Source organism: Cebidichthys violaceus, unplaced genomic scaffold (genome assembly GCF_023349555.1).
Source record: "Cebidichthys violaceus isolate CVI_PGR_0920_01 unplaced genomic scaffold, fCebVio1.0.p SCAF_14, whole genome shotgun sequence".
NCBI lineage: Eukaryota > Metazoa > Chordata > Actinopteri > Perciformes > Stichaeidae > Cebidichthys > Cebidichthys violaceus.
In genome coordinates this window covers 14,978,001-15,004,765 of record NW_027176307.1, presented here as the reverse complement: position 1 = coordinate 15,004,765, position 26,765 = coordinate 14,978,001, and the positions used below count along the sequence as shown (strand labels likewise).

Genomic DNA, 26,765 nt, shown 5'->3' with positions numbered 1-26,765 from the left:
ACACACACACACACACACCGGTGGTGTGTTACATGGAACTCTAATCATTTTAATTAACGTTAGTATTAAGATATCAATAAGTCGTTATTTGTGACTATATTTTTTATTGTGTTTTATTTTCATCTACCTATTTCATATTTTAAATGTATTTACTTGTAATGTATTTGTGTGGATGTTGTATTACTGTTATTATTATGATATTTATTTTGTATTTTATATAATTTGTATATACATTTTCTTATGGGGGCAGTTGTTATATGTATATATGTGAAGTGAATATATGTACATTCTTTGTGATTTTAGTTTGATTGTGTTTTATTTTAATATTAATAAGTCTAATTGCTGACCGTAACATTTATTTTTTAATATTTTTTAAATTATGTATTTATTTTAATGTATTTGGGTGGATTTTGTATCATTAATATTTGTTTTTCTTTGTTATTCATAATGTCCCGAAATGTCCCATACTTCAGACTGCTGCAGTACCGTCGGTGGTCGTTGGGGTCGCTGTGGGCGCAGTTATTTTTCCGTAATGCCCCGGATAAAGCCGACACGAGCGAACCGGAAGCAGTACCCAACGGCTATGGCCAGCAGCATGTAGCCGTAGCCGATTTCATTCACAACACTATATCGCGTTTTAATTCTGCTATTTTAACTGTGTTTTTCTTCAAGAGTTCACTTATTATTATTTTTTTTTACAAGCTGACAGATAAAACATTGTACCGGAGATGGGAGTCCCGGCGTTTTTCCGTTGGCTTAGCAGAAAATATGCGTCAATCATTGTGCATTGTGTTGAGGAGAAGGTAAGTTAGCATGTTAGCTAGCAACTGAGACATGGTGCGTCAATGTTAGCGGGAAGATTTTAACGTGTGATATCTTCTTTAATATATATATTTACTGATTACAGACGGTATGTGTCTTCTCCGCCGTTAATGTTGTGTCGTCGATTACATTTTTTTTTTTATTTTTGGAAGGTTATGGTTCGTTAATAACAGAATTTAAATCACCGGAAGTGCGTGGACTTGTCGGTGAGATTGTAAACACAACGGCGCGGTTGTTTATTTCTTCCGACTAGAAACACAAACGTCTAAATGGAGATTTTTTTTTAACAAATCGCACCATATAAAATCTGCATTTAACCTTCAAGGGTCAAGAATAATCTGTGCTTGAACTTCACTTGTATATTTATGTATATAAATGAAAACCACGTGTCTCCAGATGTGTTGATGTAGAATGTTTGTGAGAAACTGAAGGGTGAAGTGTTTCCTTTATGTGTTGCCAAACAGTTTTCTGGGTATAAACCTGTGTTGTCTTTATCTTCACAGGGTAAAGAATGTAACGGAGTTCGTGTTCCTGTCGATACGACCAAGCCGAACCCCAACGAAGTGGAGTTCGACAACTTGTACTTGGACATGAACGGGATCATTCACCCGTGTACACATCCAGAGGACAAGTAGGAACCCTCCTCTGTTCAGCCTGGACCTTTTTAAGACTTGTTACACTTCCTGTTTGCATTTTATTTTAGCGATTTAAAATATAACCCCTCTCACCTCTGCTCTCCACAGAGCCGCCCCTAAAAACGAGGATGAGATGATGGTCGCCATATTCGAGTACATCGACCGTCTGTTCAACATCGTGCGACCCCGGAGAGTTCTCTACATGGCCATCGACGGAGTGGTGAGTGGCGCTCCGGGGCAGAAACCGGTTCAGTCAGGGATCTCATCTGTTTATCAAATGGCTGAAAGGGTCGTCGGTTTGTCCAAAGCTTACTGTGGAGTTTACCCCTAGAACATGTTCTTTCTTATTCATAAGAATCCAGTGTTATCTGGACTAACGTAGGCAGAACAATGGCTCCGATGACCAAGATGAACTCGACTGTTAAAACAATGACTTCCTGTTTAACTCCACCAGGCTCCGCGGGCCAAGATGAACCAGCAGCGCTCTCGGAGGTTTCGTGCTTCCAAAGAAGGCGTCGAGCTACTGGAGGAGAAGGATCGCATCCGAGAGGAGATCATCGGGAGAGGTGTGTGTGTGTGTGTGTGTGTGTGTGTGTGTGTGTGTGTGTGTGTGTGTGTGTGTGTGTGTGTGAGTGTGAGTGAGTGAGTGAGTGAGTGAGTGAGTGAGTGAGTGAGTGACACTGTGTGTGTGTGTGTGTGTGTGTGTGTGTGTGAGAGAGAGACTGTGTGTCTGTGTGAGAGAGACTGTGTGTGTGTGAGTGTGTGAGAGAGAGAGAGAGAGAGAGACACTGTGTGTGTGTGAGTGTGTGAGAGAGAGAGAGAGAGACACTGTGTGTGTGTGTGTGTGTGTGTGTGTGTGTGTGTGAGAGAGAGACTGTGTGTCTGTGTGAGAGAGACTGTGTGTGTGTGTGTGTGTGTGTGTGTGTGTGTGTGTGTGTGAGTGTGTGAGTGAGTGAGTGAGTGAGTGAGTGAGTGAGTGAGAGACACTGTGTGTGTGTGTGTGTGTGTGTGTGTGTGTGTGTGTCTGTGTGTGTGAGAGAGAGACTGTGTGTCTGTGTGAGAGAGACTGTGTGTGTGTGTGTGTGTTTTGACTTGACCCTCTGATGGTAAAGAGACGTTTTCCAGCTCGACGCTTTAAATCACACCTGATGTCATGATTTGAAGAAGAAGCATCATATTCTGTCTTCATTCAGTAATATTATGTTTAATGTATTTGAAGTATTTATACTTTTGTCTGAGGAAGGAAACACGTAACCAGCAACTCTGACTAAACATCTTAACAACAAACGTTTTACTGTGTGTTTCTGTGATTTTAAAGCTAACCTGACTCGTTAACTCCTCCACAGGAGGTTATCTTCCTCCGGATGAGATTAAAGAGAGGTTTGACAGCAACTGCATCACTCCAGTAAGTCTGTTATACTTATTGCCGGATAGTTCAGTGTCTTTCATCGCTGATCTTTACTCATTATGTCAACGCATTGCAGCAGAATTACAGGATTTGTCTTCTTTCGTCTCCAGGGAACAGAGTTCATGGACAACCTGGCTCAGTGTCTTCGATACTACGTCGCTGACAGACTCAGCAATGATCCGGGATGGAAGAACATCACGGTGAGAGAGAACTTAGAAATACAGCCGGACATTTTCGTAGAAGTAATGACGCCGTTTAAAATGTTTTAGTTTTCAGCTCTTGGCGGACGACGGTCGCTGATCTTTATTAACTCTTTGTTGTCCAGGTCTTGCTGTCTGATGCCAGCGTTCCCGGTGAAGGAGAGCACAAGATTATGGACTACATCAGGAGACAGAGAGGTACAGCCGACCATCATCGGCGTATTAAAGTTCATGAAGAAGGATCCGTAAGTTGACTCACGTTTGTGCTTCTCTTTTGCAGCTCAACCGAACCACGACCCAAACACGCACCACTGCCTGTGTGGAGCCGACGGTAAGCCGTCACGTTTCAGTCTAACGTGTAAAAGAAATGAAATACGAGTTAAATAATAAACATGTTCTATGGTTTTATTTAACTCTGTCGTCGTGACTTAACAGCTGATCTGATCATGCTGGGTCTGGCCACCCACGAGCCGAACTTCACCATCATCAGAGAGGAGTTCAAGCCCAACAAGCCTCGACCCTGTGCTCTCTGTGGACAGACGGGTCACGAGATCAAAGACTGTCAGGGGACGGCGAGAGAGAAGCAGGGACAGGTGAGGTCACGGTGCAGCAAATGTGTTTTTATGGTCATTTAAAAGTGACTGAGCCAGCCTCAGTGTAGTCCTGGTCCTCTATCAGACCTCCATCAGTACAGAGACCATCAGAGAGAAGATGGTCTGTTTCTATAGAGTTATTCTGAATGATGTCATCGGAGCCACCGGGTCGGATTCTGGTGAAACCAGATGAACTCATGCAGGTTCACCAGAACCTCCTTCAGCTCAGACTCCAGCAGAGACCGGTCCACCGTGGACAGACCCAGATCCTCCTCCTCCTCCAGGAGCAGAGCTTCTCCTCTCTGCTGGAGACCCAGGACGTATTTCTGGACCCTCTGGAGGGAAGGGAGGCAACGGGAGAACCACAACCAGGACTGAGAGGGGCAGACTGTCAGACCCTGCTGCAGTAGAATGAGAGGATTTCTAAAGGGAGTCTGGTGCTCAGAGACACTACAGCTTTAGTCCACAGGGGGCGACAGAACCAACACATGAAAGTTCCTCATAGTAGCTTTAAATACCAGAACTAAGGGTGAACATTTCATATTTTCCGTTTTTCTCTGACCTGAATTTGACTTTGTTTTTTTGTGTCTTCTTCTCTTTCTCTGTCAGCACGATGAGTTTGCCGACTCGATGCCGGTGTCTGAGCAGGAGTTCATATTCATCAGGCTGTGTGTGCTGCGGGAGGTGAGGCGTTCATCTTCTTTCAGGGGAATGAATCACGTCGTCGCTTCTACAGTCCTAGCGTGTCTGTAGATGCTGCTCATACGACGCCTCATTCTGTAAACTATTGATTCGTTATGACCGAGCATCTTCAGAGATGAAGGATAAACGTTGTTGATTCCTCCTCCTCCTCCTCCTCCCCTCCGGGTCTGCAGTACCTGGCCCGAGAGCTGACGATGGCCAGCCTCCCGTTCCCCTTCGACTTCGAGAGGAGCATCGACGACTGGGTCTTCATGTGCTTCTTCGTTGGGAATGACTTCCTGCCGCACCTGCCGTCCTTAGAGATCAGGTGAGCTTTAACGCTGAGCGCTTGTTTGAGCTTCAGAGAAAGTGGTGATGGTGTATCTGCTGAACACCGTCGTTGTGTCTCTGTCTCTCAGAGAGGGAGCGATCGACCGACTGGTCAACATCTACAAAGACGTCGTGCACAAAACCGGAGTGAGTAACGTCGCGCCTTTCTGTGTTTTTTTTCCCCGGTTGGTGGATGAAGTGTTGTTGTTTTTAAATCGTCACCGACGCTTATGTTGTTCTCAGGGCTACCTGACGGAGAACGGCTTCGTAGAACTGGAGCGGGTGGAGCTGATCATGCAGGCGGTGGGCGTGGCCGAGGACAACATCTTCAAGAAACGCAAAGAGGACGACGTGAGATTTCCTCAAATTTAATCTAAAGAAACGTCGGACTATTTGAAGTTGTTAAAGCTCAACGTTGAGTTTATTTATCTCACAGTAAAGAGACGTATTGACTACTTGAGGCTCAAATGATCTCCAGAGACTGAGACTACACTAGTGGGCATCTCTATTCTACTCTTAATTCACTGCTGTCTGTGACGGACGTGTCGTTTTCCTGTCTTCAGGAAGGCTTCAAGAGGAGAATGAAGGAGAAACGGAAGAGGATGAAGGTGAGTGAAGCAGAGGATCAGGACGACGGTCGAGCTGCTCGTTGTTTTAATACCAGCTGACTGATCTTAAGTGATGTTAAACTACGTGTTTGATCGTTAGGTTCCTCCACAGATCGTTTCCATCAGTTCTAGATTCCTACTAGTGTACTCTGAACAACAGAAGTTTGTTCTGTTGGGTTTTGCTCTTGTCAGGAGGTTCTGGATTATTTAAACAAAGTTCAGAGGAACCACTGGTTGATATTTAACTTTAACGTACTAGTACTTTGATACGTATGTCTTTAAGACATTCATTCCTACCTAAAAAAAAAAACAATCTTTAAAACTTTATTTGTACTGTTAAAAAAACATCAGAATAAAACAACAAGAGAAGAAATGGCAAAACATCCAAATTAAACTGTATTAATTATAATTTAAATAGTAATTGATGATCCGGATGTTTGTTAAAAGTTTCCTAGAATAAAAAAAAAAAAGTATAATAATAATAACAATAATAATAATAATAATAACAACTGTATTTTTGTTTCCTGCAGGCGGAGCAGCGAGGCCCCGCCTACCTGACCTCGGGCCAGTTCGCCCCTCAGGCTCTGGGGAGGAGAGACCGACCCGAGGCCGTCCAGAACGCCCGGCACCAGGCCTTCGACATGAGGATGCAACACAACAAGGTACGCCGGCGTCTCCGCGCCGCTCTGGAACTCTGGGAAATGGAGTTCTGAGATCTCCAGCATTCAAAGCAAAAAGCTTCTTGTTTTGTCATCGTGACGTTCTGATGGAGGGAGGAATCGGACTGTAGAATCTAATATAGAATTACATAAGAGGGGTTCAAACTACATGTAATATATATATTTTAGTGATGTCTTCAGATTTAAGGAAAGGGAGGACATTTTGTAATCCAACATGGAGGTGATGAAGTGTTTATTTTCATCCAGGATGCTGCTCAGTTCCTGAAGGCCTCCATAAAGAACGGTGGCAATGTAAGTTCCATGCACATAAACGACACGGAGAGAGGTTTGACTCTCGGATGTTTATTAAATACAAACAGAGAACACTTGAATAAGAGCCTCAAACATCTCAAACTACCATAAAGTCTCTCCTCGTTGTGTGTTTTTTAAACCTGGACGCCGCATTGTGCTTCGGTTCACGGTCGTGTTCCCGTTTAACGCGTCTCTTAAGCCGCTGCGCTTCCTGTACAGCTTTAAGTCTGAACCGGCCCGACATTAGCACATGAATGAGGGGAGCACAAAGGCTCCAGGAAGGAGGAAGGCTGAGTAGCTACAGGGCTGATTTTATTCTATTCTATTATTATTATTATTATTATAACGGACGGCAGAGAGTTCATCTCTCACTTTCAGAATCGTCCGCCAGTTTTTATGACGTGATGCCGCTGTTAAATACAATAGAAGCTCCTGAAAACTGCTTAATTCATCCATACTTCATACCCTATATGGCATAAATATGGATTTAGAATTTCAGTCACAATAGTTTTCTCTTGGGTTATGTGTTTAGAATAGGAAGCGCTTTATTGTACATACAAAAAAAAAAAAAAAAAATATATATATATATATATATATATATATATATATATATATATATATATAAAGGACACGTCTGCCAAATATAAAATGTTTAAAGTTTAACTGATTTTATACATAAATCGATGAATCATTTCACTTCTTTGAGCAAAACTGCAGCTCAGTTGTGAGGATTCACTGCTTTTCTTTGTCTTGTGGTCCAAAAATCAATCACATACGTTGGTTAGTTCTACCTCTTTAAATAGGTTTGTATTTATTCTTTGTATATTCCAGTGACCAATCAGAATGATTCATTTCCCCCCCCCCCCAAAAAATGTGTATTTATTCAGCTTTTAAAAGAAATATAGATGTGAAGAAACGCCCAAAAAACACACAGCGGAGAAAAAACAATGAAACTATTTAATCTACAATGTAAAACGATAGTTCATGATGCTGATATAAGTGATGAAACACTCAGATGTGTGTTGTTGTTGTTGTTGTGGTTATATAAATGTAATTCATGGTGCTGTTAACTGTTAAAACACAATAACAACATTCAAATGTTAAAAACGTTACAAAATAAAGCTTTGAACTATGATGCGACCAATCAAACCTACTGGTAGAAATTAAAAGATAGTAACATGATGATATAAACGTATGAGACTTTAGATTTTTCTGCTTTTAGTTTCTAATCTGTTTCTTTTCTTCTTTCTTTTTTTCTGGGTTTTTGTCGCCCTGTCCAGTCGTCTGCAGGGCCGAGCGGCGGCGCAGACAACAAGGGTGTGAAGAGGAAGGCTGAGGACAGCGACAGCGAGCCGGAGCCCGAAGACGTCGTCAGGTAAGAAAAAGGGGGGGGGGGGGTGAAATGTTTAAATCTGCTTCTACATTCTTTTATACTCTCCGAGGTCTGTCAGCTGTACTCGTGTATTGTGGAAGTAAAAGAGAACCTTCAAACTGCTGCTGCAGAACCAGAGATATTGTCTTTTTTAAATTTTATTCCACACATTATTCTTTCTCGGCCATGAGGCCTTCACAATGCAACTCGACCTCACGCAATATTGCAGTAGACATAAAACCAGACGGCAACCTCCGGTTCTGTAAAGCTCCATGTGTTCTTAAAGCTGCATTCTCTCTAGTGTCCACCAGGGGGCGACTCCTCTGGTTGTATAGAAGTCTAGTCTAAAATGACTCTACTTCTCTCTTGATTTATTCCCTCAGTAAACATTGTAAACATGAGTTTATGGTCTCAATCTCTAGTTTACAGTCTTCTTCAATACAGCATGACGTTCATTTAGTACATTATGGAACATTTAGAGTCAAACAGACCATAAAGCAGGGGATGATTTAGGGGCGGGGCTACACGCTGATTGACAGGTCTCTACCAGAGACGTATACGGCGTCTCTACGTCACTCCTCCTCAGTCCAGATGTGGTTAATAAGCAGTTTACCTACAGTGTAAATATCCACAACAGACTTGAGTGCCTGTAGTTCATAAAATGCCTTTTTAAAATAAATCGTCACAGACCAGCAAAGATGGCGTTAACGAACTCAACCGGAGAGAATCACTCATTAATGCCACCTTGCTGCAACATACACACACACACACACACACACACACACACACACACACACACACACACACACACACACACTTCCCTCTGCACGTGATTAATATGGAAAGCAGGAATATTCCAGTAAATTCCTCTGTGACGCTCTCGTCAAAGCTGCTAAATCCATCGGGCTAAATTGGTATTCATGGAGGCTTTCCTCTCAGGAGCCGAGGATCCGCCGCACAGATGCTCGGATCGGCTCTGATTATGTCTGCGGAACGAAGTCAAAGCCATTAAACTATTCCAGCAGCAGTGTTGTGTGTGTGTGTTTTTTTTTTTTTTGGTTCAACCTATAGATGAACAAAGCTGCATTTTAATAAGCAAATGCATCGTTTAGGTACATTTTGCTCTACACACACACACACACACACACACACACACACACACACACACACGTGATGTAATGCGTTGACGTTTCACGGTCACAGACGATGGAAGTGTTTAAAGCCACAGCGTTCCAACGAGTTTATTGATATTGTGACGTTAATAAGAGGAAGGTACGTGTTGTTTGTAGGACGACCGCGCTGCGTTTCATCGGTATAAGTGGAAACAATTAAACAATTAAGAATCACTGAATGGATTCAGGATTAAGTTGAACCTTGAATTTGCCAAATTTAAGTCGTTTGGCGCAAAGTTGTCGACGTCATTACCGGTGTTGGGATGTAAACCGAGTACATTTACTAAAGTTCAGCACTTCAGTGAGTACTTTAAAACTGAAGTGGAGTATTTACACTTTATACTTCCACTACATTTGTCTGATAACTGTGTTGTTCTAGTTCTCTCTACTTCTACTCGTGGTTCTTCTGTTTCCATAGAGGAGCAGGACTTTTATTTTGTAATCGAAAAATCAAACCACAGAGGGTTAATGCAGTAATACAGGTTAATAAAAGTATGCTTTGTGAGTATTATATACTATGTTTTTGTGTGCTGTAGGTTGTGGGAGGAGGGCTGGAAGCAGAGATACTACAAGACCAAGTTTGACGTGGATGTGAGTGATGAGGACTTCAGGAAGAAGGTGGTCCGGTCCTACGTGGAGGGTCTCTGCTGGGTGCTGCGCTACTACTACCAGGTAACACTCTGACCTCTGTAGTACTACCAGGTAACACTCTGATCTCTGTACTACTACCAGGTAACACTCTGACCTCTGTAGTACTACCAGGTAACACTCTGATCTCTGTACTACTACCAGGTAACACTCTGACCTCTGTAGTACTACCAGGTAACACTCTGATCTCTGTACTACTACCAGGTAACACTCTGACCTCTGTAGTACTACCAGGTAACACTCTGACCTCTGTAGTACTACCAGGTAACGTTCTGATCTCTGTAGTACTACTAGGTAACGCTCTGATCTCTGTAGTACTACCAGGTAACGCTCTGATCTCTGTAGTACTACCAGGTAACACTCTGACCTCTGTACTACTACCAGGTAACGCTCTGATCTCTGTAGTACTACCAGGTAACACTCTGACCTCTGTACTACTACCAGGTAACGCTCTGATCTCTGTAGTACTACCAGGTAACACTCTGACCTCTGTAGTACTACCAGGTAACACTCTGACCTCTGTAGTACTACCAGGTAACGTTCTGATCTCTGTAGTACTACTAGGTAACGCTCTGATCTCTGTAGTACTACCAGGTAACACTCTGACCTCTGTAGTACTACCAGGTAACGCTCTGACCTCTGTAGTACTACCAGGTAACGCTCTGATCTCTGTAGTACTACCAGGTAACACTCCCCCCCCCCCCCCCATGTTTCCTGTACAGTGTCTTTACTGTAAACCATCTCATGAAGGTAAACGTATAAAGAGAGGAATTAAAGAAAAGATCAGACTCTTAATAGAATTGTTCTTTCAGAATCTCAGGTGTGGTTTTTTTTTTAGAGAGACTAAATGTTTTGCAACAGCAGAAAAATATCCCCAAAAAACTGAGAAGTTAACAATTTAAAGACAAAATCCCATTTAAGTGATGAAATGTAATGAAAGCAGCCGCTGTGAAAGTTTCATAAAAATATCAGATCGACGAGGAACTCGACCTCAAAATATTCAGAGATTCAAAAACATTCCGCAGAAAGGTTTTCGGCCTCGAGTTTGACTATTTTGTGTTTTGATAAGCGACCGTTTGAGATGAAGACTCGTAAAGGACGACCGGCGTTCTGTTGAAAGTCAAGAACTCCTCGCCGTCGAGTGTCTCCGCAAACAGAGACATACATCGCCGCCTCCGCTTCTACTGTTTGCCGTGTGATTATGCACTAAATCTTCTTTTATTGTTGTAAAATATTGATCTTTATCTCTAAAGTGAAGCGATCAGCTGCAGAGCCCTCTTCAGTGGAGCCGGGGGGGGGATTTGTCCGTGGGCTGATTGTGAGCTGTCTATATGCACGCTCTGTGTTGACTCCACATGTCGGCCCATCCAAAGCCCCTCTCATGGGGGCCCTTCTGGGTGAATTCATTAGTGGGGGGGGGGGGGGTCCTCGGTGGACGGGCGGGACGTGTCTGCTCTCCGCCGCCGCACATTCACGGTTCGGTCTGCGGCAGCGGAGTTTATGGTCACGCTTGTATCCCAAATACTGAAGAGTCACACTTTCTGTTCTTGATGAAGGTGGTGTTTTCAGACGCCCCGTTTTTTAAACAATAAGACTTCAAATTACAGCCGTTTTCTAACCGCGACGAATCCGGATCTTTAGTAAAATGATCCGATATGAATTCTTAAAATCTCAATATCAGCCCTTTTGTGTGTCTTCTCTCTGTGAATGTCTGTCGGCTTTTTATTTCCCTTTGTTGCGTTGTTTTGGTCTTTTAATGCATTATTAGATCCTCTTCATTGACACTAATGACGTCGAACACATCAAGGTTGTGAAGTTGAAGGTTGAATAATTCTAAATCATTTAATGGAACTAATCGAAAAGAGACTTCCTGGTAGAGACGGGAGATCAGGACAACCTACATACGACTTAATAATAATAATAATAATAATAATAATAATAATACTGATAATGGTGAATAATTAATCGTGCATTTTGTTATATTTGGTTTGTAAAGATCACTTTATTTCATTTCAATCAGAACTGAAAGTCCTTAAAAGTTCTGCCGTCTTGTGAAACACTGGATGAAAATGTAGATTTTATTCAATTCTTTTTAGTGTGATATATGAGAATATTTTTTAATTTGACTTGTATAAAATAATCTGATATTTATTGTGATAATTCACAACAACTCTGTTCATTAGTTTTAATTAATTACATTTCAGCGTGTTGTAGTTTTTTTCACTATTTGATTTAAATCAGAAACTAGTGCTTAATCAGTTACTTAATTAGAATAACTATTTAATAATCAATTTGTCATAAATTAGCTGTTTCCAGTTTCACTCGTGATGATTTATTGTTCTTCTGTTACTTTATTATTTTAATATCTTTGTGTTTTGGACATTTCATTGACGTCACATCCACTAAACCATCGATCTTAATCTCATTAATTAATAGTAAAAGTATAGTTTAGTTATTTATTTATCTGTTATTGTTGGTTTGTAGTCTTTTGACTGACAAAAGGTCACGAAGGACTTTCTCCTGGAGCCAAAGCATTTTGTCACATTACCATAAATGATGTGTGTGATTTATGTCTGAGGGTGCGGCTTGGATCCTCCTCTGGGCTTTTATTATGGTAAAGTCTCCATATTATCATGTGAATGAGCGTCTTTAGCCGATGGAGTGCCGCTGAGATTTGGGGGGATTTATCACAGCGGGGTCTCCTCAGAGGTGCATTGTGGGAAGTGAAGGTTGTCCTCTGGTGCCGGACGGAGAGAGTTATGGTAGAGACGAGTGTTCTGTCTCCGGCTTCTCGGTTCTGTCTGTGGATCGATAGAAATGTTCGGCGTCTTGCCGTCGACACTGAAGTTTGAAAGGCGGTTTTAAAACCCACTGCGGTCCGATCGGGGTTCCGCCCTGTGGAGGTTCTTTAAATGTCAGCGTTAGTCTGACCAGATTGGATTTTAAGCTTTGTGCTGCAGTGGAACTTTTTTAAGGGAAAAAGGGCAAAGGAAAGCTTTTTCTTCTCTACTTCCTGATCGCCTTTAAGTTTTTGTTTTTCCCCTATTCTGTCAGTCGTGACTTCGCTTCTAACACTGAAAATGTTAATAAATCCAACAGAAGATGAGTTTATTATTCATTATTACGTCTTTAATCAAACAAAAAGAGGTTGTTATCTCTCAGAGGTTAGAGATTTCTTACATTCAAATATACAAAAAAAAAAATGCTTCATTTAAAAACGGTTATCTGCTGTTTTTATATGTACAATCACACATGACCGGTGTTAGCTTAGCATTAAATCATCCTGATCAGAACAAACTATTAATTAAATAAAATTATAAACAGCTGGTAGAATAAACAAAGTGAAAATATAAAATAATTCTGTAAAGTTTATTGTTAATTGTAACACAAAGGGAAGAGAACCAACTGTCGGTTGTCGGGCGGATATTAAATCAAACAGAAGTTTACTTGTGTGATTAATCATTACTAAATATTTATACGTTGGTTCATGTTTCAAGGCTGTTTAAATAAACTCGTAATCTGGTGTTTCTTCTATACAATCACTTGTGTAAATGAAAAATGAATCTGTGAACTTTAGTTTTTTAATTGTATTTATAGTAATAATTTAGAGGCTTTGAAAGATTTTTATGTTTTGGTACCTTGAAAGTTCTTGAATTGTACTCTCTGGTTCTCTGTTTTATATAATAATAAATGAAACCTCTTTGGACTGTGGGACAAACAACAGAAGTCATCTGTGGGTAATTAGTTATTAATGTAATGGAGTAAATCCACCTCTGAAGATGAGTGTTAGCTGCCGTGCAGCTCGTCTGTGACATGTAACGTGATCTTAAAGCCGGTGCTTGTGTCTGTGTCGCTCCGCAGGGCTGCGCCTCATGGCAGTGGTACTTCCCGTTCCACTACGCTCCGTTCGCCTCCGACTTCAAAGACATCAAAGGGATGTTCACGGACTTTGAGAAGGACACCAAACCGGTAAGAACGGCCTGAAGACTTCTCCTTCTTTCCTCGTTTTGTCTCGTCTCCCACTTCACCACCGAATCTAACAAAGGAGGAGTTTTTTTGTTGAAAACGCAACCGCTTTAGAGCCTTCACAATAAAAGAGGTGAACGGGTGACGCTGGAGACTTTGTCTCACATCGTTTCTGAATATTTAGGATGACGAATTTGACCACAAACATTTCTGCTGGTACAAATCTTTAACTGTTTGGTTAGACATCTGAAATAAGTTGTTTAACACAAGCTGAAGAGTTAACGTTGAGTTCATTAGGGACGATTGTCTTGATGAACAAAACCTGTAAATGTTTGTTCGACACACAGGTTATTTATTGTAATAATCCAGAATACAATGAAACAGTCTTATTGTCTGCTTGTGGAGGGAACCAGTGACGATGACTTCCTGTTGGACTACAAAAATGCCTCATCCCAGACGAGTTGAATCAGAGTAACTATGAGTGTGTAAGTAACTTGTTTGTGTGGTTGTCGTGTCCAGTTCAAGCCACTGGAGCAGCTGATGGGAGTGTTTCCCGCCGCCAGCGGCAACTTCCTGCCGACCACATGGCGGAGCCTGATGAGCAGTCCGGTAAGTGTTGAGTCCTGAAGGAGGCGCAGAGAGATCAGGAGGTAGAGTGGTTTTCACTCTGAGCTGCTATTTACAAAGTCTCACGCTACTTCTTTTGACGCAGGATTCTGCCATCATCGATTTCTACCCCGACGACTTCGCCATTGATCTCAACGGCAAGAAATACGCCTGGCAGGGTGAGTCCCCCCCCTGCTCAATGACACTGGCGAAGATCCTGAAAGATACCACAGTCTGCAACCTCGGGTTCTTTAAAGTGAAGCCGATGCTTCACGTGTTAAAGCTGCATTCTCTCTAGTGTCCACCAGGGGGCGACTCCTCTGGTTGTATAGAAGTCTAGTCTAAAATGACTCTACTTCTCTCTTGATTTATTCCCTCAGTAAACATTGTAAACATGAGTTTATGGTCTCAATCTCTAGTTGATTGTTAAATTCCTGTATTTGTGCTTTTATTTTGAAGGTGTGGCCCTGTTGCCATTTGTGGATGAACGTCGGCTGAGGGTGGCTCTGGCTGACGTCTACCCCGACCTCTCACCTGAGGAAGGTGAGCAGAAACTGTGGATTCCCTTTCATGAGCATCTGTAACGACGTGTGTTTCAGTGTTTCTACACAGGCTGTGTGTGGTGACATGCTTCAGACTTGTTTCGCTGTGTGTTCTCTGCTGCAGTGAGGAGGAACAGTCTGGGCAGCGACGTGATGTTTCTCCAGAAGTCTCACCCGCTCTCCGACTTCATCCGCGAACTTTACCGCACAGAATCTCAAGAGGTACCAAGACACCAAAATCTACCTCATGCTCTTTCTGTCTCCAGAAGTAAATGGAAGATTTAGAAAATGCATCATTCTGCATAATTAGTACTTAGTGTATTTTGATGAGTATTTCTACTCTGTAGTATTGCTACTTCTACTTGGGTAAAGTATCTTGAGTACTTCTTCCACCTCTGAACAGGAGCACTAACAACCTGCAGCGGTAGATTTGGTGACGCAGCGGCTCGTTGTTCCTTTAAATTAATATTGTTCTCTGCTCTGTGATGCATCGTGCAGCTGACGCCCCCCCCTCCCCCTCCCCCCTCTCAACACTGTAATAATAGTCTTCTTCTTCTGTGGTTTCATAAATCACACTCTCACATCTTCCAGTGAAAGCTCCGCATCACGTTCTGCGTCACCGCGCTGCAGATGTGTTTGTGTAGCTGAGCAGGTGTCGTCTGAGTCCGGTCGACTCTCGTTGATTATTTGTAAATGCAAGGAAAAGTTATTTACTCTCCGAGTTAAAAGAACTTCTTAAAGAGTATTTCTGAGCAGTGACTCAAACATTAATGAGGACGGAGCACATTTGAACAAATACTGAAAACATTTAAAGACTCGCTGTCAAAGTTTTCTTCCTTAAAACAAGAAACCATCCTGAAGCAAACCAATCAAATGTTAATTAAATCCCCAAAATAATGATTTATCTTTGTTAGTCTTACTGGTAGTAGACTAAACATGTGAAGGTTGTCCTGCTGGTGGCGCTAGAGAACACCTCATGAGCAGGAATGTGAGTAAAGAAATACAAATTAGACAATCGGTGCAAAAAATAAATGTAGAAGAACAACGTTTTAAAACTTGTCTGAGGTGGAAAAGTTGGAGTTTTAATAAAAGCAAAATGTGAGCGTAAAAAACACAAAAACAAAGGATGTAAAACAACAAACAGAATTGGCTCCTCCTACTGTTTACATCCATGAACCAGCTTCTTATATTCAGTCGTAGACAGAAACTTAAATACGTTTGTCATTTTCTTTTTGCAGATCTGAAAAGATCTTAAAGTTCCGTTAACTCTTGAAAGCCGTCTCGTGTTTACACAGATTTTATTCGGGTTGTCGACGCAATTTTGCAAGATTTCTTACAAAGTCTTTAAATGGACATTTCTATCTGCAGAGGTGGCCGGTTCACCTCTTCAAGATGATATGAGATGATCCAGTTAAAGTCCTGATCTAAAGACGAGGCCCGCTCATTACGTTTACTAAATACACGTTGGTTAACGGTGACAAACGAACAGCGTTAGACGATGCGTTCTGTTAACATAACCCGTGAGACAAATGTCCAAAAGTTGGACTGACACGCCTCCTGTCCTAGTGAGACGCTGTCCAGGTTAGACACAGGGTTCATCCTCTGGGGAAACTAAACGTGATTAGTAAAGCAAAGTGTTCCCTTGTTAGCGGGACAGAAACACCCTGAAGTCGTTCTCTAGAATTCACAAAGAATCAACGTTTCTTTATTGTTCTTGTATGTAAACAAACAGTCTAAAAATACTTTGTTGGCTTAAAAACAAGATCAGAACCGTTGAGTCCAGACCGCATCAGTCCTCCGAGCTTCTACTCATTTAGAACCTGGGTTCGGGGGCCATCCCTATAAGTAACACACAGTGTTTTAACATGTATTTACCGTATATTCTACGGTTCACTAATACCTCACTCGTCACCGTTCACTGCTGGATACACAAACTGCACCTTTACCTCCTCCAGGGCACTGAGATCCCTGCAGAGCTTTGCCATGGAATCCTGGGTACGTTAAATCTTGACGACAACCCGATTCTACCAGACAAGTAAGGAAGCGCCGGCTTCAGCCTCATCTTTTTGTGTCTTTTTGTCTCGTGTTCTTAACAAAAACTAAAACCAAGTTTTAATGCGACGACTCGCCTGATTGTTTACTCACTTGTTTATGTCACATTTCTCCTTCAGTCCGGTGACGTCACCCATCCCAATGCTGCGTGACATCGCACAGAACCACGCCATCGGGTAACAAACCGTCTATCGTCTCTGTTTCTTCTGTTTGTAGACGGTTATAGGTTTGACATATCTGACTGTCCTTCATAGACACATGATCTGATCTAAATGTAAAAGGACGAGCGGTCCTGTTGCTTTCTAGTTCCTAGCTGTAGATAGATATGTAGATATAGAGAGATGTATATGTTTCTTCTCTGTATGCGTCGTCCCAGCGATTCACTGACAGACGTACTTATTGAGACATTTTCAGCGAAGCTTCAAAGCGTTGTGTTTTTACAGTTGAGCTGTGAGAATCTGTTCAGCCACCTTTCATCAGAGGAATAATACAAGTGTGCAGCTTTTCTCTCTCTGAGGCAGAGCAGACATTCAGGGAACACAAGGCCGGTTGAGAATGTGCTGAAATGCTTGTTCAGCAGAGTAATCCTCCACGTCTAGCGTCACAAACTCGGGATCAGAAAGAACGAGAGCTAATGGAACTCTTCTCGTCCGCACTTGAAGCTGATTTTCTTCTGCTTTTCAGGGTGAAGTTCAAAGATCCGCACTTTGCAGACGACTTTGTGTTCAAGGCGGTCCTCCTCCCTGGAGCCAAGTGAGGACTATTTTCATCTCAGAAATGCTTTAATAAATATTTAGCCGCTTTCTTTTCAGGTTTTAATGTATATATATTTTGCACTTCATTTTTATATCAAAATCCAATGAATTGAACAAAAAACAAACGGGAAAAAATTTGCTTTTTTTGAGGACTATTTTCAGCGGCGGATGAATCCATATTTGGTTCTCTAGTGAGTGTTCTCACTAGGCTCATTGATGGAGATATCAGGCTGTAACACACACACACACACACACACACATAACTTGTTTATGTATCATCATGTAATATTCCTAATAACTTCATTTGCATAACACATTTGATGCAGAGATTGCAGCCTCCAGAGCTCACAAAGCATGATCACAATAACAATAGTTAGAGATGAAGTAAACAAACAACAACAAACAGTTTAATCACAAGAACATAAAATATAACTTTATTAATAACGGAGTGTGTTCTTCTCTTTGGGATTCACGCAGATTAAAGTATCTTCACATAAAGCTCTTGACCTCAGTGCAGCGTTGACTCTGTTTGTCTGTTTGTTGTTGTTTGTTATCAGGATGCCCAACAAGGTGCTGAAGCCGGGGGACTGGGAGAAGGGCAACAGAGAACCATGGAGACCCCAGCTGGGCTTCAACCAGCACAGGCAGCAGGCTCACCTGGACCAGTCCGGCTTCAGGGCTCTGGGGTGAGTTTCATCTATTTACTGCCCTTAAGGACGACTCTATCGATCTCTCTAATGCGCTGTGGAGCTTTGATTACACTCTCGCGAGTGTCGAGTATGTACGGAGGAGAAGAACAAACCAAATGAAGTGTGAAGAATCAAAAAGATGAGATGTGAACATAGACTGTAGATGTAGACCTCCACTATAGAGAGGGATTATTATCTGTAAACTCATATCTCATATTCATAAACTACTTTATCACCTTTTATACAACCCCTGTAAAGAAACAAGTCAAGTATTAAATACATTATGAAGAAACAAAGGTTGAACATCATCTAAACTATTTGATTTGGCTACTAAATATTCACTCAAATGAAGGTTATTAACACCTGTTTGTAAAGCATCTTAAAACATCATTAGACATGTAAACGGTGGTGTCGTCAGTCAACTGTTTGAGTTACAACAATGTTGAGGCGCACGACCGAGCGCCGGCTTCACTGCGACAAACATAAACCAAGTTGTTTCATCTGCTGTTTGGGATTTTGGGGTTGAACCGTTGACGCCTCTAAGCATTCGATAAAGCCGACCGGCTCCCGTTTAATATCCAGTTATGATGCAGTTGAATCGGTCGTAGTTTATCGGTGATCGTCGGTGACTTTTATACCTCTGAGGGGGAAGAAAAACACAAAAAGCAGATTTTAAAGTTGTTTCTTTGTCATCTAAAGAGAGACCGTTTGTGAAATGATTTGTAATTTCTTAGGTCTCCGCTCACAGCTGCCTGTGAACCGTCCTGCAGCGTGCGATGATCTCATTTCAGAGTGTTGAACAGTGACTCAGTATTCAGTTACAGTGTTTTAAAATGGAGAATGTGTCCGTCACTGCCCATTAACCAGCCATCCTTGATTATGATCCGAGCTCTCTCCTCCACACATTGATATTATCATTAAGGAAAATGTGAATGATTGAACATCTGGCTCGGTCCGACTGTGGAATTAATTATGCACGGATTCGAAGAAACGGAATGTAGTCCAATTTTCTTCTTCTTCTTCTTCTCCTTCTCGCTAAACTAAGTCGTTAATTCCGGCAGTTATGTGCCTTGATGGGGCCAAACAGGCAGCTGCTCAGAAGACGGAGAGCAGCAAAACCTGGAGGATCGTTATCCAAAGGATCTTTGTTGCTTTGTTCACCTCTGATGAGATGTGAACACATGAGCTTTCACTCCTACGTATTGTTTATTTTATTGATGTTTTTAGATTTATTTCCAGAGACATTGTCTTTTATACAGTGACTTTGCTGCTGTAAACATTACTGTTGCTCCTCTAGAATAATTAATTTATGTTTCAAAATGTTCTCAATTTATGTAGTTATTAAATAATATATTAAATTGCAATTATTAAGTAATGAAAAAGTTCAGATAAGAGTAGTAGTATTGCTAAAATAGCTTCCTGTTGTTTTTTTTTCCATGTTTCACCTGAAGCTTAACGCCCCAAACGTCACAGCTTGTTTGTTTGTTTGTTTGTTGTTGTGACTCAGATTCTTACAGCACACCTTTCTCTTCCTTCAGTCACAGTGTGAACAGAAACCGGGGCGGAGGACAGTACAGCAACGCCCCGCCACCCAACATGTACCAACAAGGAAGCTACCGCGGTGCACACAGCGGAGGCCACCAGTCCTTCCAACGTAAGAAGCTCACGCTAACACACACACACACACAAACGCCAACACACACACACACACACACACACACACAAACGCCAACACACACTCGTCACATCTTTCAAACCGATCTGTAGTTTAGTAGACGGAGGACAACATCTCTGTACAGCGGTTCAACCAGACTGATGAAGAGACAAAGGTTCCTCTGAGGATCGGGTGAATGAGAAGAGAAGTCGTTGGTGAAATGAATCAGAAGCTTAGCGTCACATTGAGTCCAGCTTCCTGTTTCAGTGTTGAGTGTTTTATAAGAAGTGGACGGAGTCGTCGTGACGACACTTCGTTGCTTTGTGGTCTACGCTTTTGAAGCCTCGAGTTCGTCTTTTTGGCCGTTGCCATCTTGTTGTTTTTTTTTGCAACCAGTGAACAGGAAGTGACCATATCTGGACTGAGGAGGAGTGACGTAGAGACACCGTATACTGTGTAGCCCCGCCCCTAAATCATCCCCTGCTTTATGGTGTGTTTGACTCTAAATGGAGCATAATGTACTAAATGAACATCATGCTGTATTGAAGAAGACTGTAAACTAGAGATTGAGACCATAAACTCATGTTTACAATGTTTACTGAGGGAATAAATCAAGAGAGAAGTAGAGTCATTTTAGACTAGACTTCTATACAACCAGAGGAGTCGCCCCCTGGTGGACACTAGAGAGAATGCAGCTTTACGACACTCAGACTTTTAGTTTTGTATTCATCTTGTTTGAATCAAAGATCTCGTTCAGATTAAATGAAGCGTTTTGGAAGTTTTTAAAGAAACTCTATTAAGCAGAAAGACTAATAAATACAACAAACATCAACTACTCTGCAGAACCTGCTTCTTCATAACAAACATGATGAAGATAAATAGATATTTTTATTTCACTTTGTCCACACTGTGCCCCCCTTCCCCCCCCCCCCCCAGCTCTCTCCTCCGGTGTGACTTTGATGTGCCAATTTGCAAGTAGATGAATAATCTCATCTGCCCGCTGATGGCTGTGGGGGAGTCGCAGCTATTCTTGGTGGCACTTGATGCAAATGGGGTTTTTTGGCTCCTCCAGATTGCGGCACCACCTCCCCCCCCCCCCCCGCCATCCACCCACACCCACCCACCCACCCCCCCTCTGGCCTCTGCCGCTCGTTCTTAACGGTAAACTTGCCAATTAGCGGCGCAGGATTTTCTTTCTCTATATTTTTTCCATCATCGTTGGGGAAATTATTACTCTCAACAAAAAGGAATCTTTTGTAAATGTCCAGTGTGGCTTTTATGACCTCAGGTTTATTATATCGAGCACCTGCAGCTTAAATGCACTTATTGGTATTATTATTATTTTTAGGGTAGCACTGATTTGAATTCTGCAGATTTTTGACCATTTGAAGTTGTAAACCTTTGACTTTTCCCTCCAGCGTTGACGCTCATCAGCTCAGTGTTGGTTAAAAAATTATATTTTAAACCATCTTCAGTTCTTTTAAAGCTTTTGACTGCAGGATTTCTGCACATGTATGTCCGTTTAAAGTTGTAAACTGTAAAAATGTTTTTAAAGAACATTTTTAAATTTGTAAATTTAAAAATGTTCTTTAACGATCTTCAGGTCTTTTAGAGCTGTTGACTCCAGGGTTTCTGCTTAACATTGACGGTGAAGATCTGGACTTAACCCACTATAATATTGGCGTCCGTAGGAATGTGCTGATCCAGACGAGTGGGTCTTCTTCCCGGAGAGCTCGCTTTTGTCCAGACGACACTTTCTCAGGGCCGATCCTCCGCCCGGCCAGTAATCACTGCAGGCTTTGGGCTTTTGTGATGTTGGGTGTGTGTGTGGGGGGGGTTGCTGATTAGCGTTGTGGGAGACCCGGGCCGGTAATGAGACTGTTGGAGTGCCCCCCCCCCCCCCCCCTGATAAAAGCATCCGGAGGATCCCGTTTGATTGGGTGTGTGATGTGCTCTGAAGAGGGTTGAAACCGAAGTTAACTTCCCCCTTTTGTCGGCGCCTGCTACCCCCCGCGGTGATGTGTCAACACGCCGCCACTGAAACGCGCCGCGGGGCCTTTGTGCCGGCCGGCGTTTAATAACCGGCCGGGGAGTCTCTGCTGGCGGCCATTATTGCCTTTGACACCAAATTTGAACCGGGGAGGAGGGGGGGGTGTCAGCAAAGTAACGGATTCATCCAGCGGGCCACAGTGTCCGATAAGCCTCCAAAACTCCCAAAGCACTTCAGGGGAACAACTGCACACATGACGGCGGCAGACTCACCAGGTCCTGCTGGTGACGGAGTTACGTTCTCCGTTTGCACCAAACACTTTCGAAATCTTCAGAAGAATCTCACAGGAGACGTGTTCACCTTTACCTGATTTTACTCCAACACTGATTTGAGCTCAAAAGGGATCGGAGACCTTTTCACTGTCGGAGGTCAGGAGGTATTCAAGGATTTGACTCATGAACCGAAAGTGAATTATTTGACTCATTCTGAGTGTTTCTAGCTTCTTTGATTGGACGGTTCCTGGAGTTCATGCACAGCTGCTTCTGTCCTTTTTTAAACTGTCTTTTTAGAAATGTGCTTTATTTTGATTTTGTCCGGTATCGTATCATCAAAATGATTCTTTGTGATGATTTTAAGCGTCATTAATCTTTCCTATAAATGTGTTTTTTCTCCTGGTGAGGCAGCAGCAGCTCGGCGTCCGTCTGCCTGCTGAGAAGTTACTGTCCTCCTCCTCACTGAGTCAAATAGTCGCCGAACGAATTGAAAAGAGGCGGAGAGAGACGTTTAGTTGTTTAGCGCGGTAGTAATCCCCCCCCCCCCCCACACACACACACACACACACACACACACACACACACACACACACACACACACACACATTAATACAGTGGCCGCAGCGTGTTTTAAGGATTTAAAGCGTAATCCTTTGTTGGCTTTTGTCCGTTGCAGACTGGAGGTCTATACACGTTCAGATCATTGTTAATTAAGGAGATTGACAGGTGTCCACTTGTAATTCTCTCTTTTTTTTTTTTCTTCGATGTGGAAAAAGAAGACCAGAGTGTTGCGGAGTTATAATTGGAGCCCGACTGGGTGGTCCACTTAAAGTTTGTTGGTGGAGGAGATAATCAAACATGAAAACTGAATGACAAAAACAAAATGATAATGTGCCGAGGGCCGTCCGCCTGCTGGCTGCTAATTGTGCGTTTTACTACTGGTGGAGTATTTTCAGGTCTTAAAACAGATTATTTCAGTGTTTTCTTCCATTTTAATCATTTTCACCACGAGTTCCAGAATGACTTCAATTAATGTTCCAAAAGTCCTGATATTTGCTCTTTTATGAGCTTTAATCTTCAGATGGTTTGAGGTTCCTCTCGCACAAAAGATCTGCAAAGCTGCCGTGACTTTTATTCATTTTTCTAACTAATTAATATAAATGCACAGTAGAGTACTAACGTAGACCAGAGAGGGGAACAGTTCTCGGTTTGGAAATCAAACCTCAAAACAGGTTTCAGTGAAGCTTTTAGATGTTTCTTTATGTCCTAAGAAGCACATTATGTTGTAAACTCTGTTTTTTAACAGTAAATAGTTTTTAAATGTCTAAAAAAAAAGTAAAATCAGCTGTTTTAGCTTCAGAACATCGCCTTCAAACGCGGACAGTTAATTAAAGAAACACGACAGAGATGCTAGCAGCTCTGTGTTACGATGTACCTGGACACCGCGGTGCTTTGAGCTAAATGCTAACATCAGCATGCTAACGTGCTCTCAGCTAACCGTGTTTATGTTATGAAACAAACATGTTTTTGTGTCTTCTTCTTCTTCTTCTTCTTCTTCTTCTTCTTCTTCTTCTTCTTCTTCAGTGGTTTTAATGGCACCCGACAGGAGAATTAGCTCCATGAACCAACTCCTAGTATTTACATAAATGTAGTGGATGGAAAACCATTTGAAGTGGGTTATATGAGGTACTTATACACACAGTCTGGGGTTATATGAGGCACTTATACACACAGTCTGTGTTTTAGTTTGATAGTTTGCTTGTGATATAAAAACACAAACTGAAGGAGGCAACAGTAGTTAAATCACTGTTTTTGTGACCAGAGGATTATTCTTTCTGTTAAAGCATTTTGTTGAAAGAGTCTTTTTATCTGTTATTAGTCTGATATGAATAACAGCCACACTTCTACAACTTTCCCTTTTTTTAAATTTGCATTTTTCCCTCCAGCAGAGTTTCTGTAAATTCATTTTAGAAGTGAAGCGACATTGGACTGATAAACCTGCATATATGCACATTTGAGACGCTGTTTACACATAACATCAGCTGTGAATATGTGGTATTATTGTGATATATTTCATATTTTACCCTGTTGATCTGGATCGATCCTGTCGAGTCTTAGTTTTCACATCAAACTCTTCTCCAGGTTTGTGAATGTTGAGCGTCCGGGTCCCTTTTTTGGGGGGGGGTTCGCGGCCCCCTTCACCCCCTCTGAGCCGAGCCACTCAACAGGCCCCCCCCCCCTATAAACAAACAAGTCCGCAGCTCTCGCAGCTGGTCATTGCCTTGGCAACGTTGAATCTGGAAGAAGCCGTTAGCTCCCGTTTTTTTTTTTTTTTTTAAGTGCGTCTTTGTGAAGGGCCTGCAGCGATGGAACCGCGGTACTTGAGGCGTCCACAATGCTGCCGGCTGAATGCTTATTTCATTTTCTGAACAAAAAAATGCAAATGTGGCGTTACCCGCCTCTCAGAGTCCACCTCCACCCTCCAGAGCCGCTCCACGGAGCTGCGTTTTCATCAGCAGGAGCCGATCCGCTCCGTCTCCATGACGGGAAGGAAAGAGTTTGTGGTTTTTAAATTAAATCTTCAAGGTGAACGCTGACTTGAATTGGGTTAATTAGTCTCCATGTTCAGGCTTTCTTTAACAATGAAACTGGAGATTCTGCAGTTCAACTCAGATGATGTGGATCTGAAGTGTTCCTTTTTATTTTATTGTGACCCTGTTGAGTTTATAAAGTAAACCCGCATGTTAACGTTTGACGTAAAACAAACAACCTGCTCCGTACCGATGGCTTCATGATGCACCAGGTTTAGAGCTTTAAGTCTTATTTCACTTCCTAAACGCGTCTTTGTTTCAGACTAGTGGAAAGAAAACACCCAAAACACACATTCAGCTGCTTATCTAACTACTTTGTCTGTTTGCGTCTGTAGATTTCTCCTAAATCAACCAAAAGCTACCATTAGATAACACCTCATTTGCATACTAAAACCCTACATTTGCAGAAAACTGTATTGTCTTAAATTAAGTAATCAACTATGGAAGTTTCACGTTGTTTCACCTCTATTATCTCCCATTAAAAAAAGGTTAAATTCAGGACAGATTGTCGTCTTCTCGTCTGCTTCCAAGAACTTCAAACTCTGCTCGTGAACATGTCGTCTTTTGTCCTCCGTAGATTCCCGGCACAACAGTTTACTGGGAGCGCCTCCTTCCTACCAGCAGTCCCAGTATCCAAGGTGAGTCGGGGGGGGGGGGGGGGGGGGCTGGTTTGTCTGCTTCTTTGGAAAATCAATGATGGTTTTTTTTGGGGGGGGGGGGGGTTCTGGTTAGTCGCTGGAATTTACAACTCTTCACTTAAAGAAAGACGAAGAGTTTTCATCCTTTTTAACTCAAAAAATAGGATTTAATCTTTGTTACTTTGCCAGCCAAGGTCTTCATCGACCCTCCATTGAAAGCTGATTTTGTGTCTTTTTTTTTATGTATTTTAACATCCTTTTCCTCAAACTTCCCTCTTTTTGTGGTACACTCACAGTGCATTAAAGGTGTGAAGGCTGTGGTTTTCTTCCAGCCTTCCTCCTCCACTGCTCTGGGTTTTTTTTGTTTGTTTTTTTTTTTCCTCCGTCGCTCTAAAACAAATTTCTCTCGAGGAGGTTTGTGCAACTTAATGAGGCATCACTAATGCTGTTGGTTGATTCTGGCTCCAGACCTTCCTCCTCCTCCTCCCTCCTCAGAAGTTCCTAATCAGGTTCTCCAGTTCAACTTTTCAGGCCCATTGTGCCTCCGAGTCACCTCGGGTCAGTAGTTATTAAGAGGCGACTGAAGAAACAGTTTCTTTAAACTACTCGGGAACCGGACCAAATAAATGAAATGCAGGGGAGGAACTTTAGAGGAGAGGGGATTACCGGTTTAGTCCGGCTCTGGTCCAGAGTGTGACATGGTTCAGTAATGAGGGATGGAGGGGGGGGGGGGGTGGCGGCTCCAAGTTCCTTCTCTTCATCTTTTGTTGCTCAGACTTTTAATATCACTGTTGCATTGCCGACTCTTCTCTCGTATGTGAATCCGCTGGGTTTCACACTCGTCTCTTTCATGCTCAGTCGTCTCAGAGAAGAGGAGCTTTATGTCTCCGTCAGGACGGTAAACGCCCGGCCGCTGGGGACTTTAGGGAGGTCAGAGGTCGCCTCGCCTCAGGAAGGTCCAGAAGGTCCAGCATGTTCATCTGTGGGATGGAAGGTCATCATCTAAACTCCAGCGGCCCTGTTTTATTTATTACAGAAAGCAAGTTCAGGACAATGTGTGTCTGATCTTCTCCTGATCTAAAACATCACTTTAGATCCATTTAAACTGCAACTCACAATTCATAAGTAATGAATCTGGAGATGAAACTTCATACTTTTCTTCTTATTGCTCTTCCTCTTATTCCTCGCCCCTCTTAATCCTCTTCGCCCTCGCCCTCTTATTCCTCTCCCTCATATTCCTCTTCTTCTTATTCCTCTTCTTCTTATTCTTCCTCTTATTACTCGCCCTCTTCTTCTTATTCCTCTTCTTCTTATTCCTCGCCCTCTTATTCCTCTTCTTCTTATTCTTCTTCCTCTTATTACTCGCCCTCTTCTTCTTATTCGTCTTCCTTGCCCTCTTCCTCTTATTCCTCTTCTTCTTATTCCTCTTCTTCTTATTCCTCTTCCTCGCCCTCTTCCTTATTCCTCTTCTTCTTCCAAGGTCTTTACATCCTCTTCAGACAGAACCTCTTCTCACAATATCTGTATTGATTACAGACGTTGCTATCAGTGTATTAAACGGTGTATTAAT

The 26,765-nt window shown here is 42.3% G+C and overlaps 1 protein-coding gene across 2 annotated transcripts in view; it reads left to right on the top strand.

Moving 5' to 3' along the window:
* Nucleotides 1-584: 584 nt before the first annotated feature.
* xrn2 (5'-3' exoribonuclease 2) overlaps nucleotides 585-26,765 on the top strand; it is a 29,037-nt gene continuing 2,856 nt past the window's right edge. Inside the window, exons 1-29 of one of the 2 annotated variants that reach the window (XM_068709091.1) lie at nucleotides 585-803; nucleotides 1,326-1,453; nucleotides 1,566-1,677; nucleotides 1,912-2,023; nucleotides 2,804-2,862; nucleotides 2,976-3,065; nucleotides 3,191-3,263; nucleotides 3,346-3,396; nucleotides 3,501-3,658; nucleotides 4,268-4,342; nucleotides 4,534-4,667; nucleotides 4,759-4,816; nucleotides 4,913-5,020; nucleotides 5,233-5,277; nucleotides 5,808-5,939; nucleotides 6,204-6,248; nucleotides 7,529-7,623; nucleotides 9,329-9,464; nucleotides 13,302-13,409; nucleotides 13,926-14,015; nucleotides 14,119-14,191; nucleotides 14,472-14,555; nucleotides 14,679-14,776; nucleotides 16,510-16,589; nucleotides 16,726-16,782; nucleotides 17,291-17,359; nucleotides 17,919-18,047; nucleotides 19,589-19,704; nucleotides 25,135-25,195. In XM_068709091.1, the coding sequence (XP_068565192.1) occupies nucleotides 729-803; nucleotides 1,326-1,453; nucleotides 1,566-1,677; nucleotides 1,912-2,023; nucleotides 2,804-2,862; nucleotides 2,976-3,065; nucleotides 3,191-3,263; nucleotides 3,346-3,396; nucleotides 3,501-3,658; nucleotides 4,268-4,342; nucleotides 4,534-4,667; nucleotides 4,759-4,816; nucleotides 4,913-5,020; nucleotides 5,233-5,277; nucleotides 5,808-5,939; nucleotides 6,204-6,248; nucleotides 7,529-7,623; nucleotides 9,329-9,464; nucleotides 13,302-13,409; nucleotides 13,926-14,015; nucleotides 14,119-14,191; nucleotides 14,472-14,555; nucleotides 14,679-14,776; nucleotides 16,510-16,589; nucleotides 16,726-16,782; nucleotides 17,291-17,359; nucleotides 17,919-18,047; nucleotides 19,589-19,704; nucleotides 25,135-25,195 (2,651 nt within the window). In that variant the 5' untranslated portion in view covers nucleotides 585-728. The remainder of the gene's footprint in view (nucleotides 804-1,325; nucleotides 1,454-1,565; nucleotides 1,678-1,911; nucleotides 2,024-2,803; nucleotides 2,863-2,975; nucleotides 3,066-3,190; nucleotides 3,264-3,345; nucleotides 3,397-3,500; nucleotides 3,659-4,267; nucleotides 4,343-4,533; nucleotides 4,668-4,758; nucleotides 4,817-4,912; nucleotides 5,021-5,232; nucleotides 5,278-5,807; nucleotides 5,940-6,203; nucleotides 6,249-7,528; nucleotides 7,624-9,328; nucleotides 9,465-13,301; nucleotides 13,410-13,925; nucleotides 14,016-14,118; nucleotides 14,192-14,471; nucleotides 14,556-14,678; nucleotides 14,777-16,509; nucleotides 16,590-16,725; nucleotides 16,783-17,290; nucleotides 17,360-17,918; nucleotides 18,048-19,588; nucleotides 19,705-25,134; nucleotides 25,196-26,765) is intronic. The other variant, XM_068709092.1, reaches the window with a different exon arrangement.